Here is a 17,207-nt window from a genome sequence, read left to right as displayed (position 1 = left end):
TCTTTACTTTCTCACTTGGAACATGTAGAGGAAAATTATACTTAAAACGTTAAACATGCCCTACTTTACTGTCTCTTGAGAATTATAATAAAAAGAATTCAAGCAGATACTGGAATTGTCTAGGTCAGAATGTTTGTTGGGAACATAGTGCGCACTGATTGATGGGATGGGGTAGAGACATGAGACATGCAGCAACACAACAGGATACAACAAAACTTGAGAATTTCGCTTAAAACTATGATTACAGGGAAGAAAAAGTCATATCCAGTGCATAAAACTCCTACTTTTGTGGGTTTAGGAGAGGTAATTGGAAGATAGCCTTGTTTTTTTTTTTTTTTTTGAGAGGCTGCCCATAAACTAAGTTTTGAAGTAAAAACTTGGGGAACTCTGTGTCAGTCATTAATAATTTGCCACAAATAGAACCTTGGCAATGCATGGTAAAATGAGAGAGAGAGAGAGAGAGATCTATCCAAGCAATATATATATTATAATACCTTCTTTTAATATGAATACACTTTCGAAAGTTCTTGGAGGGTCCATACATATAACAATATACATAGGCTATTAACAAAAGTTTAGCTCTAAGAATCAAGTTTGCTGCATAGGCTATCTGACTAAAACCCATTGCATTGTTCCATTCCCTTGCAGTTCAGGTCTATTGCTTTTGGACCTGAATCAATGTCATTCTGATATTGGCTGTTGAGATCTAGTGTCCCCAACAATCCAGATTTTCTCAATTGGTTGCTACTTTTGTCTCTGTGACTTGGTGATCTTTTAGCAACTGGTTGCTCTACACAAGTAGTATTAGAAATGGCACTACCAGTTCTCTTCTTCCCACTAGCTTGATTGCTTGTTTCAATGCTCCTTGGCTTGTCTTCTGGGTGTATGTTCATTAATGAAAGTTCAAGAGTAGTTGTATTAGACTTTTGGAGGTCACCACTCTCTTTCATTGGTCTCTTCTCTTCCTTCCTCCCAGAGCTTTCAGATGATGTTAAGGAGCTCTCCATGGAACATATTGTGCCTCTCATTTGATTCCTCTCTACAGTTTTTAAACTCAAACCTCCTAATTCTGTCAATTCTGAGATTGAAGAGCTGGGGCAGCCAGTGTTAACCATTGAGACTAACTGAGAGAGTTCAGCTTTGGCAAGTTCTACTCCCAGTGAAGAAGAATTATACCCGGCAAGCGTTTCCTGAGCTTTCTTTAGTACTGATTGTAAGTACTTCCCTTGGGCTTCAATTCGCAGCTGCAAATGCCTCTGTACCTGCAAACAGAATTCTAACATGATCAGGATGTAATGATACATAAATTGAAAATTTGCATATTGCTAATGGGATCGGTTTATTCGTCATACCTCAATCTGCTCGTGCAGTTTCCTTTGCACTTCCATTTGCAATTTGAGAGCCTGAGCAATCTGCAAGCTTCTGATAAACACAACACTTAATCAATAGAAGCTCTTGGGATTATCATTTTCCATCCAAATTCATCAAATAGATGTGATCTATCTCTAACTATTACTCATTATTCTGATTGTGGTTTGCATCACTGGTGATTTCCCTACTGAAATGCCCATCAGTTGTCTGAGTCTCTCTGTAATCTGCACCAATAACAAGAATGCCATCAAAACCAAAATGAGAAGAAAATCAATGGATCATGCTATAATTGCCTTATCTGATTCCTCAAAGTTACCTTCTGGCTTGCTGTCAGTGCAGGACTCTGACTGTTGGCTTTTCCCCAGCCTGTATTTCTGCATCAATAAACACAAACATACACTTACAGTTCAGCTTTCATGTTTGGTTATATAATCAACAAAGACCTATAGAATCATTGTCAAGAGAAAGTGCCTGTAAATGACTCTTCAGATGGTACAAAGTCAAGCCAGGAATTCCCATCACCCTCATCAAACTCTTTGGTGTTGCCTCTGGCCAATATATAAAAAGACATTAGAAACTTTATAGTATATACTATGACTAAAATATTACAAAGGGATCAATAAGCTTCTAGACTCACTGTCTGGCCCTCCAAGTTGATTCACTGCTTCAACAAATCTTTGATGAAGTTCTGGAGTCCATTTTAATCTGGGTTTTGCATCAGTGGACAAAACCAAATTCATGTTCTGATTTTGCATATTCTGCAGACCCATATGTGTTTTGTGAATGAGATATAGAGGTAGATGACTGAAACATAAATATTGGTTTTTGATTAGCTCTGGGTGGATATGTGGCAGCTATAGTTCTCTTTATAATTTGGAGGAGTTGTTGGCCTGTCCTATGTTCTCACTCCATATCTGGAAACATAAGTGGGGTTATGTTGGGGGAATATATGCCATGAGCTGTGGCTCTTCCTTTCTCTCATTTCCCATTTCATACCACTTTCCTTTTTCTTTTCTTTTTTTCCTCTATTATAATATGTATTTTTTCATGCTTCTTTGACTTGAAAGAGGTAGAGAGAATCTCTGATGCAGCAAAAACAGAGAAAGCCAACACATTTCAATTTGAGTCTTAAAAGGAGAGAAAAGAGGAAAAGTGTATGGTTTGTTTTTATCTTGCTGTTTTCCAATCTCTCTCTCTCTCTCTCTACCTCTTTGTGCTTGATTCCCTACTGAATTAGGTAGCCCCACCATCATGAATAATGGGTGCAACTTTCCTAGCACTGTGACTTATGAGAAGCTTTGAAGCAAAAATTAAATAAATCAATCAATCAATATGTCTAAAAGAAACAACAAATTCCATAAAAATTTTTTCCACAACTACTGAGGTGGTGATTATGATTGGTATACAATAAAAGTATATAAGTAGTGGTTCCATTTGAAAGTAATGTTGGACTAACAAGTTGTGGCAAAAAATATTAAATTTATTGTATTTGATTATTGAAAATAAATAAATTCATGGGGATAAGGTATGGATATTTCTTTTTGATGACTGAAAGGGAATAACAAATGGGTTTTTCTTTCTTTTTTTCTTTTAATTTACCTTTCCCTTTTTCTTTTATGTTTTCTTTCCTGAGAAGAGAGTGGCCTGATTGGCAGATTCTTTTTGTTCTTAGTAGGGAAGGAGGAATCAAAGAATCTAACCCTAGATTTTTGGACCCAAACTTACTCTATTTTTTTTTTCTCTCTTAAAGTACTCCAGCAAAAGAGAATCAAATTAGCTCTCTTATTGAATTTGTAGGTGATCTTCCCACGTAACCACATCCTCCATTTTTTTTTTTTCTTTTATGAAAATTGGACCAAATGGTGTCATGTAATTGCAAGATTATCCAAATAGAAGGGAATCTCAGGCCCTGAGTTTTATATAGAGGCTGTCAATTTTTGGCCATTACTACACATTGCTTTTAACATACAGTATTAATAGCACCAATGGGTACTATATCAATCAATGTGTGATGTGTCCTGCCTTACAGATATATGAGCATCCAAGACCCAACATTACCAAAGATCCTTTTTTGGCTCAGACTCTAAAATGATTTCAATTGCATCCAGCCATCAAATGGCATATACAAAAGAGGACAAAGAAAAAAAAAAGAGAACACCCTATAAGTTCTTATTCTTTCAAGACTGAACTTGCATGTTTCATTGCAAACTTCTGCATAATTCAATTATAAAGATACCTGGAGATACCTCTCATTCTGTGACCAATTCTAGTATTATATAACTAACACCCTAAAGTTGAACTAGCATACCCACATGGTTGCAATATAAACCTAAAAAAGTAACAAGCTCCTATATCTTACGCAGCACCCCATTGGGTTTGAGATACAATCACAGAAAGCAACACAATCTCCATTGAATCTTTTCTCTCTAATTGGGACAAACACAAACTCATATTGAAATGACAAAAAGTTCCACATAATTTATGGTTGCAGACTTTTTCTTGCAATATGAAAGCAATCAATAGCACTCCTCTGCATAAAAGTCCCAAAAAGAAACATATTCCAAAGGGTAGTGTTAGCTTTAATTCTGTAATCCATATCCAAGGCTGAACTGAAGAAAAGAAATTTTCATCTAGAAAAGAAAAGAGAAAAAGAAAAAGGGAAACCACAATGGCCAACAACAAATCGTAAAAGTCAATTGTATCAGATCAATCTTCACATTTTCTTGGGTTGCGGTCAAGAGTTTGATCACTGGAATCAAAATCCAATGATTGATCTTCAAAGTGTTGCCATCTCAGTGCCAAACATTCAGTTGGTCTGCTGCATTGATAAACAATTTCTCAGGATTCAAAGGTGAAAAATTTAGATACTTAAGTATTAACTATTAATTAATGAACAAACTAGAAGATAAATATATATATATACATGGATGTCTTTGAAGTCTTTGAATATGTTGTTGTTCTACAGAAAGATCTTAGTCAGTTGACAGGCCACATGTTAGTAAACAGTTAAGAGTAAGACACATAACAGTCAGCATAGAGTGAAAAAGGGAAAAAGTCCATTGATCAAAACTGTTACTATCACCATTTTCTCAAAAAATATTAATTGAAAGATCATTGTATGGATCAAAACAAGTGGTGGGTCCAAATTCACTAGGGGAGGTTCTTCCTGAACAAGCATCTGCTTCTTCTGTCATGAGAAATATTATTCCTTAGTGGCAAGCTCATAGTTCACATTCAAAGGAAGGAATATAATAATTGACAAGTTTTAATGGTATGTGGCCCGAATGTTTGAAAAACAAGAAAAGAAGGGAAGAGTTATTGAAGTACCTTTCTCTTTAACCAGCTGCTGTACTTGGAGCTACTTTCTTACTTTAATATATTCCATAACAAGTAAAGGAGATTCTAGGATGATGCCAAATGACCCCCTGGTATTTTTTAGATCAGTAGGAGAAGGTCCGGTGAATCAAAAGTCATTTAAACAAAGGTGCTTCATGATCAATTATTATTCTTTAAAGGGTCCCATTAGATGAGAGATCTCACACATCTAAAAGCATGGAAAGAAGATGAGAAGAATATGGCCTCCGGAATCAGGAAAAGAGAAACAAAAGGAACTTGTCACTATCTCACCAAAGAATAATTGGAATTAAATTGATCAAAATTTTATGTCAAGAAACAGACTTACTTACTCAAAACTGATGTCACCAATATGTCAGCAATAAATTTTATTTCTATCTATTAACTTATTAACTATAATATGCAATTTTTCTGCCACAACTTTGACGTGGTAAACTGTGATTATTTTTACATGGACTCACTACTTTTTCTCTACTTCACAGTAAGTCTCTCTCTTCTTTCTTTATGGTGGTTTGAATATTTTTGTAAAATTTTTGGAGCCTATAGCAGAATTGTATAGTAAGTGATCTTAGTCTTCATGAAAGGAAAAGAATAAGCATGATTGCATTCAAATGACCGTTTACAAATATTTTTGTCGCACATAAATGTTTGCAGTGGGAGTAGAATATAGAAAGTAAAAACAAACTAAATGCAGCATCAGTATTAACAATAGAAGCATATACACAAATGGACTCATGTCCCCTCAACCTTGGTTATGCCATCATTGTCATCGGGTTCCATTCCAAAGTCTTATGGTGGTCATATTTCAATGAATGTTACAACTTTATAGGAGTTTCTTCTTTTATTATTACTGCTATCATTATTATAATATGGAGGTGGGGGTAGCTTAGGTCTATAGGAAATTCAAATCAAGTGAAAAACTTAAGGAAAAAAAAAATGACAATACAATAATAGTAATAACAGAACATTCATAAACGACATTTTGTATTCTTTTTTAAACATGAGAAAGAGTTTCATTTTTAAGTGCATTGAGAAGATCAAAATAAAGCTGTTTTCTAGGCAATATTGAACAAAATAATGTTCTTCTATTTTTGTAGAGTTTCCAAAAAAAAAAAAAAAAAAACTCTGTGAATCATCTCCCATTTGGAGCATAGACACAATAATCATGGTCTAGCTTCAACAGAAAAGGCACATCAATCACCAAACTTCTATTTTCAAATGGTAAACCATTTACTATATTAAGCATACACACACACACACACACACACACACAAAAAAAAATCCAATTTGCTACATAATCCAGACCTTAAAGAAGCTCAAAAAAATGTATTTAAAACTACCAACTTGCTGCGTTAGTTGTAATAAAACTTTTCACCAATATCTACATGTGCAAAATAGGTAACTGATGATGCAAGGTTTAAGGTGTTAAAGACTTAAAGGTCATCTATGTCTTTGCAATAAGAGATGTAAGCAAGAATCTAACATATCACATTGCGTATATGTGGTAGAGATGATTGATTTTTCCACCAAGACAGTAAATGTCACTTATCTCATTAAGTGATGTCTGATTTATAGAATCTTATGAGGCACAACATCTTTGTCCAAGACCCCACAACTTGATTGATGGAGACAAAATAGAATCATGCAGAAATATTCCCTCGAATAATTCAGGCAAGAATTACTCATTCCTGATAAAATTGTACATCCATATCCATAATACTTCTTGGTTGACATGACTCAACCCAAAAGAAAGCATATGGGTTAATTACTTGCATGGAGAAGGCAACCTGTTGAAGAATAGAGGCAGAAGCAAAGTGCAGGAGATCTCAAAGCCAATATGGAAAACTTATTACTATCAATAGTACTATATATGCTTCAATTATAACTTCTAATTACCATGCTTTTTCAAAGTGAAGAGCTATAATTAGTGCTGTAAATAGTTGTGCCGACACAACTCTTGTAGTTATTAGGAAAAAAATTGTTTTTTCCTAGTTTTTTCAACCTGACAAGTAGAGATAATTAAGGCCAACATATATACAGCTTTGATATATAATTCGGACAGTTAAGACCTTGACATAGCAGTTTTCCATATATATAAGATTTGAAAGGTTGCGTCAGAAAAAAGCATGATAATGATTCCTGAAATGATAATGCTTTATTTGGTACCAAGAAGAAAGAGAGAATATAGAATTTGAAATTCTGCAGGTACGTAAGTTTGGAATGGTTCTTATCAGAGTACTCCAAACTTACTTTTCTTTTCTTCATCTTCTCAGCATCTATAGTAGGAGGATAAGCATAAATAACATTTCCACCTAGACTATCTTTCAAAAAAAAAAAAAAAAAACATTGTTATCATAGAGCTACCAATAACAGATAAAAAAAGATAACATAGCCATTAATTCATCCATAGTCTCCTAGACCTCATTCTTGAAAGTATGTCAGATATCAAAATCTCAAAGATAAGGAATTTAGGACCTTGATCCACTTCTCTTCTTAAATTTCTAGGACTGTTTAAAACATATATATATATATATATATATTTATTTATTTATTTATCATTCTCTGTCTGTTCCCATGTTTGTTTTTATCTTTTGGGATTCCCTTTGTTTAGATTCCACACACTTGTCTTGCACCCATTTGCACTTCTTAATGAACTTTCTTGTTTGTTTTAAGAGAGAGAGAGAGAGAGTTGTTGACCCTGCATAAGTAATGGAAGGCAAGGCAGCCAAGCAGAGAGTCTACAATACTTGTGACTTTGTATGCGTTTATTATGGTTTGAAAAGTATAATTTACTTATACAGGTCCTACTAGAAAAGGTCGGCCCATATTTCCCCTTTTTTTTTTCCATTATTATAGTAGTAGCCCAACTTTGAAATCAAGAGGGCCCATAAGGCCTCATGATTCAACAAAGGCCTGTGGGCCCACTACAGTACCAATAGCATTAAACCGAGCCCTTTTTCTTCTTCTTCTTTTTTTGCTCATGCTGCATTAAATGCGCAGTGACAGATTGGAACTTCTGGGAAAGCCTACTGAAAAAAAAAGTTTAGGAATACAAAATTTTTCACAATTTCTTGATGTGACAGCGTGATTGGTGAAAAGAAAATTGTGCATCCATACATAAGTGATGGTTAACCATTTAAACTCGTACACATTTTTAAACAAGCCTTGAAAATGAGAGAGTGAGTACTTTGAAAAATCCTGTGTCGACCCTTTCAGTTGATCGAACAATTCAGTTATTAGTCATGGGGCTTACCAAAGCCCTTGGTGACCCACCATAAAAGAGGTCAAGGCGAGGGAATGGAGAGGACCATTACAAAAAAGACTTGAATATCAAGAAATGGGGCAAAACCTTTAGACCTTGTGAGTCGTGACTAGAAAATCGTAATGTATTTGTAATATGAATATTAAATACTCCATTTTGTAATAAAAGTTATATGCAATTTTTAACAATACAATGTTGGTAAATCTAACTTTTATTAGCTTGTAAATGAAAATTATTCTACTATAGTCATTTATTATAAATATAACCATATTATATTTGTGATAGAGTAAAAAATTTAGTCATAGTGTTTTACTATAATAGAGCAAAATGGGTAAAACTAAATACCTAATTATCATATACATATAATACTATACAAACACAATAATTTTTAAATTTTTTTAATAATAATTTAATTAATAAGCTTTTACTGGTTCTCCAATACTAAAACCAAGAGTAACATCACTTTTTTCCTACCAATAATAACTTACAAATCTGCACCTCAGATCTCCCTTCGAACCCTAACTTCTCTCTCTCAAGCGAGTCCTCAATTCTTTTTTCCTTTTTTTTTTTTTGGTTTTTTTTTTTTTTTGACATATCACGTAGATGGTAGATTTGTGTAGATGATGTTTTGCTGGTCATCTTAGTGTGTGTGTGCGCATGCGCGAGAGAGAGAGAGGTATTTTTGGGGCAGGGCTTTGGCTTCAGAGGAAATGTGAATCTATGATTATAATTCCATGAGTGAGTGAGTATGCGTGCTAAAACGTTATATTATGGATTTGATGGTGGTGGATATGGCATTTTTCCATTTCTGTTGTAAAGATAATCAACGGGATGAATTTGTCTTGGAATTTCCTTTTGTACTATAAAATGGTGGGGATAGTTTACTTTTTCATTTAAATTTTACAAAAAATATACAAGGTGAATTTTAGTTGATTTTTTTTAGTAAAAGGTAAAGACATAAGGTAATTGTTTTTTTGGGAGAAAAAAAAAAGTAAAAGTAATAGTATTTGCTCCATGATAATTGTTTTTTATTATCATCAGGCTAAGACCCAATTTATTTTTAATGTAAGCAGGATTTAAATCTCATATCTCATTTAACAATAAGAGACTTTACCATTGAACTAATTATAACCCACAAAAATAAAATACTTTTCAACCTTAGAAATGTGGAAATATTTCATTTAAATCTTAAAATTTTAAATGTTTCTTTTAAATATAGGTTTCTAAAATTTTCCTTTAAACCTTTTTTATCACAATTTTTTTTGTTAACATTGTATCTATTATTATTATTATTATAAATTGTTAATATTGCTAAACATCACGTAACTAATTGGTTTAAATGAAATTTATTTCAAACTTTGAGATTTAATAATGAAGTTTATTTCAAAATTTGAAATTTGAATAAAATTTATCCAAAACTCGAAGCCCTAGAGTTTAAAGTTTAAATAAAATTAGCTAGGTTTAAATGATTTTTTTTTTTCACATATATAAATGAAATGTTTTTAAAAAATTCAAAATTTAAATAAAATATTTTAAAAGTTTAAGATTTAAATGAAACGTACCTTAGGTTACTATATCAGTGTGTGGCATTGTGAGAATGTGTAGTAGTATTACTATGCATTCGGATGAGCACTTTGTTGATTTTTCTTATTCGCTAAAAATTGGTTGAACTTTCTTTATTAGGCATTAGTTCTGTTAAAGTTGCTGTGGGGTTGAGTGATAAGCAAAAACATGAAAAAGATAGAACAAACAAGTGGTTTACGTGATTCAGTATTCCATGCAAGTTGTATAAAGATGATGAGGAAGAGGGTTGAGAGAAAGACTTGGGTCATTTTTTTTCTTTTAATAGTTCAAGAGATTCCAATGATTCTTTCTCTAAGTCCTAGTCCTAGAACTGAACATGAAATGGAAATCTAGAAAAATTTTGTAAAAAATTGGGAATAAAATGTATAGCAAAAAGGCTTTGAATTTGATCATGTTTTTCTTTGTAAGGAATAAATTGATTGTATATTCTTTTTTATAGATTGAAGTTGAGATATAAATAGATTCCAATGATTCTTTTTAGTAAGCTATTTTTTGAGCTCTTGAGGCTGTAGAGAAACCATGTTAATTAATGAGAGAGTTAAGCCATGCTAATTGACTTGAGCTTTAGCAGAACACAAATATGGTAATAATGAAAAAATTTCTCCACTTTGTTTCAAAGAAGGTAGGTAAGACTAAGAGCTCTACGACGCTGCCGTTTCATCTTTTTCCCGCTCTGCGTCAAAACGCACCGTTTATTTTTAAAATATTGAAGTGACGGTTTAGGCTGTTAAGGCGACTTTGCAATGATCAACATTGCAACTCCCGGGCCTAGATGCTCCTCTAGGCAATGGAATATCCACTCACTATATAGATGAAACTTTCATTGCATTCATCTTTATCTTTCAGAACATAAAACATTTACTTTTAGACTTAAATTCAACGGATAATTACAATAAATATATGTTTTTATTATTATCAAACACTATATTAATCAGCAGAAATTCATGTAGCATTTTGATGGTTTTGACGGGCAAGTGTTCATTCATGGTTCCATCAAGTAGGATAAAGAAGACTTTCGTGCCTCCGCCCATGGTTTAGTAAAAGGGTTCTAATAGACGTGTATCAGTGACTCCCATAAACTCCCATGTTCGCCCCACCTATGGTTGAGTAAATGGCATATTATTGGTGATAGTGACAGTAATGCATGACACTTGTATTGTTAAGAAAAAGACTTACATTCAAAGGGGAGACTAACTAAGGTGCTAGAATTGACTTTGTAGAAAGCTCACACATAGAATGAGAGATTTGTTGTGATACGCGTGTAAATCATGTGGTTGGTTAAATAGTAAAGTCTCATATTAGATATTAATGAAGAAAAAAAAAAAGAGTGGTTAATATAACATAATTGAGTCCATACCTCTTGGCTTAAACTTTTAAGTTAAGTGGTATCTTTATATGTTATATATTATTATTAACTACTTAATTAAAATCTCCCCCAAGATAGTAACATATTTTACACATTTTTAACATTGTACACATAATTAGCATTGTCCTTATTCTGATTAATTGTGGCTTAGATTAAAGCATATCAGTTGTCCTTGTCCTTGATTCAAGACTAATCAAGGACCATATCAATACAAGATAAATGTCAAAAATAGCATGCTAGCTAAATGTTTTTGGACATTTTTTGTCTAAACTAGTTCAGAGAAAAGTTCATCCATCTCCCTAAGTAATGATTCAAATGATCATTCTTATTCTTATGTATTTTTAATCCCATTGTCTATTATCATTTAACCTATTTGAATCACTTAATGGATGATTTGATTTAAAAATATATATATGTGGATGGTTATCTTGCCTTCACGTGATGATGAATTTGAAATTTAAAAAAACAGTTTTCCTAACTAACCATTTTGTGATGACTTTGTTCAATGTTTTTCATGGAATACATATCTAATCAGAATTAATTTATACTATAAACTATAAACTTTTGCAGTGGACTTATAATGTCTAAAATTCATTCTCAAAGAGCTATAAATGCCTCGTTAGCAAAAATACAATAAAAAAAGAAAGAAAGAAAGCAATCTTGTGTTCTACCCAATCAGTACCAATGGGCTTTAGTTGTATTATTATTGGGCAAAATGCTCATTTGCTAAAATGAAAGAAACATCAAAGTGATAGAATGGAGAGGTAGTGACTACCACCTCAGACCCACTTCCTCCACTAGTTTTTCTAGTTCTATGCTTTTGATCTTTATGATTACTCACCTAACATGCTTTTTTAGCACTTTAAAATAAAATAATACCCAAGTCCTTGGAAGCCCAAGCCATTCAAGGAAAACAAGTAGTAATTTAGATACAAGAAACTTTTGATCGAGCATGGTAAAAGTTCCTCGATCACATCCATATTTTTCAAAGGCTATATTGTGCTTATTGTCTAGTGGCATATATGGCCACCATCTAGGAAAGATTTATTTAAAACACTTTCATTTATAGAAATCCAACCAGTTTTAGTTGTGTGGGAACGAAAACTATATTTGATACTAATTTGTTATATATAAAAACTTATACGTAAAATAATAAAATAATACTATCACGACAAACAAATTTTAACACGATTGAATAAACTTTATACCTAGTAACGCCAACTAAAAATCCACCACCAACAATTAATGGAAATCACAAATTTAACCACACAAATTCTCATAAACCTCACAAATGATACTTCATCTCATATTACTATTCTCTCCTACTAGATAAAACTTTATCTCTTCTAACTTTAACACACACTAGAGCTACTCCACCAAATTCTTTACAATACTATCTCTCTATCTTATATAAAAGGTTTTAATACATTTTTTTGTGGACTAGAAACATAACATTACCTTTTTTGATAATGAATGAATTTTTATTCCACATCAGAAAAAAAAAAAAAACTCAAATAAGTAATTTAATCATATAATAAAGTCTCCAAACTATTCCCATCATGAGTTGGACTCATCAATTAGATGTGGCTAATGGAGACTTAGGGTTTTGGTACATAACTTGGATGACGGATGGCCAGTCACTACTTTGCTCATTATCCATGTTCTAACTTTTGTATGATATTTATTGTCTTTCATGCATCTGCTAGGCACTAGCTATTTGCAACCCCACGATAGGAGTCTAATGGTCAAACACCTCATTTGCCTCGCCTTAACGCTTGTATTCGAATTGTATGAGATTCATTAGTACTAGAGATGCGGGGTCATCTAGCATATATGGAGCTTGCTCCGACAATTCCACCTTTTTATGCACTAGCCATCTGCCATATGTGGAGATTCACATTAGGAGCAAAACCAGAAATTTTATCTTAGGAGTTACCATAATATTTTGGGGTCTCCGTAGAAGTGTTATATATTGAAGATGTTAATATAGAACAAAGGTAGAATGGAAATATCTATTATTTGGGGTAATATTGAAAAATTGTATAATCTTTTTTTTTTTTTAAAGGAAAATTGTATAATCTAGTGATAAGCCATTTATACTTTTTTTATACTTTCTTAAAATGTATATATGTAGCAAACTGTTGGTCCATTGCTCTTTCAAATTACTTTAAAAAAATGGTTAAATTGCATATTTTGTCATTGACCTTTAACATTTGTTTCAAAATTGTTTTCAAACTTTAAAATATTTCAAAAATACCTTTACTTATTTAGCATCATCTAATAAATGAAAAATACTGATGTAATGATTTGAATTCATGAAATCAAGGTCACAATATTGATGACATGGAGTCTTTAAAGACATGAATTTTATTTGTCCTATCAACGTTTTTTATTCATCAAATAATGATAAGGATTTTTATGGAATATACAAATACTAACATTTTAAAGTGTAAAAAACAATTGTTTATAAGAAAGTATAAGGACGATTTTAAAATAAAGATGAAAATTTGAAACTAAATATATAATTTAACTGAAAAAAGAAAAAGAGACTATATCACCGTAAGCCATGACCGTAACGATATATATCACTCATTTATGGGTTTTATCTTTTCTCTCCTTCAAGTTACCTATAGAAAAAGAAAAACAAAACAAAAGGACGAATCATTGTCCATTTATACACGAGATCCTCAAACATTTGAACTTTCACCACATTACTACTACAACAACAACAGCAATAATGAAGGTGAATCATAGAATAACAAAAGGTGTGGCATATCTTCTAGACCTGACATTTGGTCATGTGACTCACATCCCTCAAGCTAGAGATATCAGATTTATGTGTATTAGCCTGAAGACCCAATTGTATTAATTCCTCAACCCATGTAATCCTAACCCTATCTCACAATCTTTATATAAACTCTATTTAGGGTTCATTGTAAGATGAACAGTTGAGATAATAAAAATGTAACCATCAAGGGTTTTATCCTAACGTTTTATCTCTCTTTCTTTCTCTCATTGCTTTTGCTTGTTCCTCAATGGTGGAAACCTTCATCTTGGAGCAGAAAAGGACGCGCAAAAACTAATGCGTTAAAGTCACAGATCATCCACACATAACAGGTTCTCTTGGTAATTGATTGATTAGTATTGGGAACATGATTCTTTTGATAACTGATTGATTAATATTCGGATTTCTGATCAGAAAGTACTATATTGATTGAGAAATATTCAGATTCCAGCTCCAACAGTAATGTAAACAATGACAAATGCATGAATGCTGAAGACAATAAGATAATGTTTATAATTACTGATTCTCTATATCTTCTTCTACTCTCTCTCTTTTTTTTTTCTTTTTTTTCTTTTTTTTTTTTTGTGATGAAAAGTTAGATGTATCTATTTTGTGATATATAGATTAGTATCGAAGTATTTCATTCGGATAAACAAACTGAATGGTCACTAGAATCGAATGTCAAATTCACTACTTACGATCCTCTTTAAATATGATCCCTTTCTTGGTGGAAGAATCCTTGCTTCCTCGAGAAAATTTAGGAATAAAAAAATATATTAAAAAAATAAAAACTCTTGCTTTTTATGCTCGAGAGGAATGTGTCGGAGAAGAACACATAAAGCAAAACAGCAAAAGGTTTAAACATAGTTTGGTGGCCGATTGCCTACAATTTGTTTTTTTCCTCAAAAAAAATAAATTACAAATTCATTTAGTATTAAGGATACCAAGCACAAACTTTTTACTATTCTCGGACTTTATTCTCAAACCCAAAATCCCAAATACACTTGAAGGTATTCTCATGTTAATTCATATGCTAGAAAAAGCTTTTCTTCTAACTTTCACATACAACAAAAATTAAACTAAAAGTTGATATGATAATCTCTTATTGGATAGAGTAAAAAATGGGTTTTACACTCCATACTTACCAAATTCAAACTCTTCTTACATTATTTTACTGTGTAGATTTTTAAATACTATTTTACTTATAAATTTAGAATCCAAAACCAATAAAAAGAACTCATAAACTTATGTGACCTTATCCATCCTTACTAAATTTGGACTCTTCTTACATTAGTTTATTGTGTAGATTTTTAAATACTAGCTATTTTACTTATAAATTTAGAATTCAAAACCAATAAGAAGAACTCATAAATTATGTGACCCTACATTATATATAAGCTAAAAATGTCGAAGTTTAATGGCATTGCTTGTTCTCCCTTGTGAAGAGAACCAAAATTCATATCCTCCTCCCTCATTGTAACTATTGAATAAATTTTTATATAAACTAATAATAAAACATTGTATATGAATGTAAAGAGGGTAAACTATTAATTAATTTATGGCTATGTAGTTTGACTTAGTTAGACATTTGCTATTGACTTTTATATTATTATACTAAGCCTTCTTATAAAATGGATTATATTGATACATTTTAGTTGAATTAACCAAGTGATGACACATCATCAATTAATTGACACTTGTTGTCTATAATCTTTTCTTTTCATAGTTTTTTATTTTATAGAAAAAATAAAATGGTTATGGCCTCTTCATGAATTGGATTCAATTGATACACTTTGGATGAAATATTTAAGGAAAAAGGAGGAAGAACATCTGAATACAACTAGAATATTAAATGATGATGGTGTGACATTATTCAATAGTTTAACAAAACATATCAATTTTGTCTAAAACTATAAGAAGGTGCAGTGTAACTTTTTAAACATCATGGAGGTTAGGCTCAACCTGTCAACCAAAATGAAGTAAATTATAATCTACCCTAGAAGTAAATATTGAACAAAGAATTTATATGTTGTGGTAGAAACATATATGTAGCAGTAACAGTATGATGACTATGATTAACCATTTGTTGGTACTAGTGTAAATGTTTTCCCAATACAAACATTGCCCAAGTCCTTCCTACTATATATTTGATCATATTACAATTTTATTTCAGTCCAATAGAAGACATGTATGGAGTCACTCTTCTTGCCTCCTACTGAAGTGGGCTTTCATTCTGCCCCCTTTTTTTATTACAGTAACTTAATAAACACAAGCAACTATACTTATATATATAATTCTTACTTAAGGTTGTAAATTTAGCATCAATAAGAACTAAACAAGTAACTTAGACTTTCACTGCTGGTGGCGTTGGAGTGTGGTGGTTATTAGCTCCTGATCCTGGATAATCAGTGAATTCCAAATCATTCCTGCCATGGGTGAGCTCTTCTTCCTCATATTGCTTTGTGCTAGCCTGTTTTCATGAGACAAACAAACAAACCCAAAAAAAGGGAAAAAAGAGATGAAAACATAACTGCAATTTCATCTTCACTGGCCTCTATATATCAACAGCCTAATTAATATATACTGAGTGTCACATATTCTTGATTAAAAAGTAGATAAACAAGGAAGTATGTGATCATATACCCTGTGAATACTCCTAGAAGCTACAATATCTTGACTAGCATGCAATAGACTTCTTCCTCCTGTAATCACAAAACAAAGCAATGCTTCAGCATGAACTAGAACAGAAATAGTACCATTTTGAGATTGATAGATAGGTAAATAAGTTTTGGATCTTCACTTGGTAATATTGGGACAGCATCCAAGAAGAAAAAGTTGGAGAAAACCAATATCAATATGATCAAAAGTAGATGAAGGGTATTGCCTGCCATTCTCATTAAACACAAGTTAATGATGATAATCATTTGTTTCTCACTGAGCTATAGTTCTGCTTTTATAGTGAAGTAAATTTAATATGTATTTTTTTTAGGTTGGGGTTGGTGAAGCCAAAGAGCCACAGACAGATATACATTGTTTCACCAAAGTCAAAAAGGCAGAGAGCACACTATATATGGAGGATTACCAAACTTGGATACATGAAACCTACTCCCCCCATTAAAAAAAAACTCCCGGGGCTCGGTTCTCTCTCTTTCTCTACAAAAAGCAAACTTTCTGCCTAGAAAAGAAAGGAACCTCAGGTGTCTTTCAAGGATTTGCTCAAGAGTGCAAATAATAGTTGTTAAGCACCATGTTTTGGCTAAGTTAATTTGCTTGAAAGTGAAAAAAAATTGCAAAAAAAAAAAAAAAAAAAAAACCTTGCAGTTCAAGTTCAACTTACAATAATTTTTTAGTGCTTTTAGAGTTTGTTTGAAATCTACTTATTTTATTGAAATTGAAAATTTTTTACTGAAAGTACTGCAAATAAAAATAAAAGTTAACTGAAATAGTACAACGAGTCTCTTGAATAATACTAAAAGTACAATGAG

General features: G+C 32.1%; 2 protein-coding genes and 1 long non-coding RNA gene across 3 annotated transcripts; all 3 read right to left on the bottom strand.

The window, feature by feature from the left end:
- Positions 1-464: 464 nt before the first annotated feature.
- Positions 465-2,488, bottom strand: LOC115978843 (myb family transcription factor PHL8-like). Its single transcript, XM_031100716.1, has 6 exons — positions 2,009-2,488; positions 1,843-1,919; positions 1,688-1,745; positions 1,517-1,595; positions 1,353-1,422; positions 465-1,262 (listed from the first exon to the last, which is right to left on the bottom strand). The coding sequence occupies exons 1-6, from the start codon at positions 2,139-2,141 to the stop codon at positions 615-617; spliced, it is 1,065 nt and encodes a 354-aa protein (XP_030956576.1). The 5' UTR covers positions 2,142-2,488; the 3' UTR covers positions 465-614.
- A 962-nt stretch (positions 2,489-3,450) lies between these two features.
- On the bottom strand, positions 3,451-4,981 carry LOC115982745. Its single transcript, XR_004089721.1, has 2 exons — positions 4,699-4,981; positions 3,451-4,189 (listed from the first exon to the last, which is right to left on the bottom strand). It is a non-coding gene; the product is annotated as an uncharacterized LOC115982745 (long non-coding RNA).
- Positions 4,982-15,771: 10,790 nt separating this feature from the next.
- Positions 15,772-16,722, bottom strand: LOC115978639. Its single transcript, XM_031100472.1, has 3 exons — positions 16,523-16,722; positions 16,366-16,424; positions 15,772-16,192 (listed from the first exon to the last, which is right to left on the bottom strand). Exons 1-3 carry the CDS (start codon positions 16,644-16,646, stop codon positions 16,067-16,069), a joined length of 309 nt encoding a protein of 102 aa, XP_030956332.1. The 5' UTR covers positions 16,647-16,722; the 3' UTR covers positions 15,772-16,066.
- Positions 16,723-17,207: the final 485 nt, after the last annotated feature.

This window comes from Quercus lobata, chromosome 3 (assembly GCF_001633185.2).
Source record: "Quercus lobata isolate SW786 chromosome 3, ValleyOak3.0 Primary Assembly, whole genome shotgun sequence".
NCBI classification, from domain to species: domain Eukaryota; kingdom Viridiplantae; phylum Streptophyta; class Magnoliopsida; order Fagales; family Fagaceae; genus Quercus; species Quercus lobata.
The sequence above is the reverse complement of the archived record's forward strand: the minus strand, read 5'-3'. Positions and strand labels throughout refer to the sequence as shown.

What these genes read in the sequence shown, in the direction of transcription:
- LOC115978843 (XM_031100716.1), bottom strand. Translation starts at nt 2,141, where the DNA reads ATGGGTCTGCAGAATATGCAAAATCAGAACATGAATTTGGTTTTGTCC. An exon ending in ATCTGAAGAGTCATTTACAG is followed by an intron (nt 1,746 to 1,842) that starts GCACTTTCTCTT and finishes TTATTGATGCAG; the next exon opens with AAATACAGGCTGGGGAAAAG. An exon ending in AACCACAATCAGAATAATGA is followed by an intron (nt 1,423 to 1,516) that starts GTAATAGTTAGA and finishes TGTGTTTATCAG; the next exon opens with AAGCTTGCAGATTGCTCAGG.
- LOC115978639 (XM_031100472.1), bottom strand. Translation starts at nt 16,646, where the DNA reads ATGATTATCATCATTAACTTGTGTTTAATGAGAATGGCAGGCAATACC. An exon ending in TGCTGTCCCAATATTACCAA is followed by an intron (nt 16,425 to 16,522) that starts GTGAAGATCCAA and finishes TTGTGATTACAG; the next exon opens with GAGGAAGAAGTCTATTGCAT. An exon ending in CTTCTAGGAGTATTCACAGG is followed by an intron (nt 16,193 to 16,365) that starts GTATATGATCAC and finishes TCATGAAAACAG; the next exon opens with GCTAGCACAAAGCAATATGA.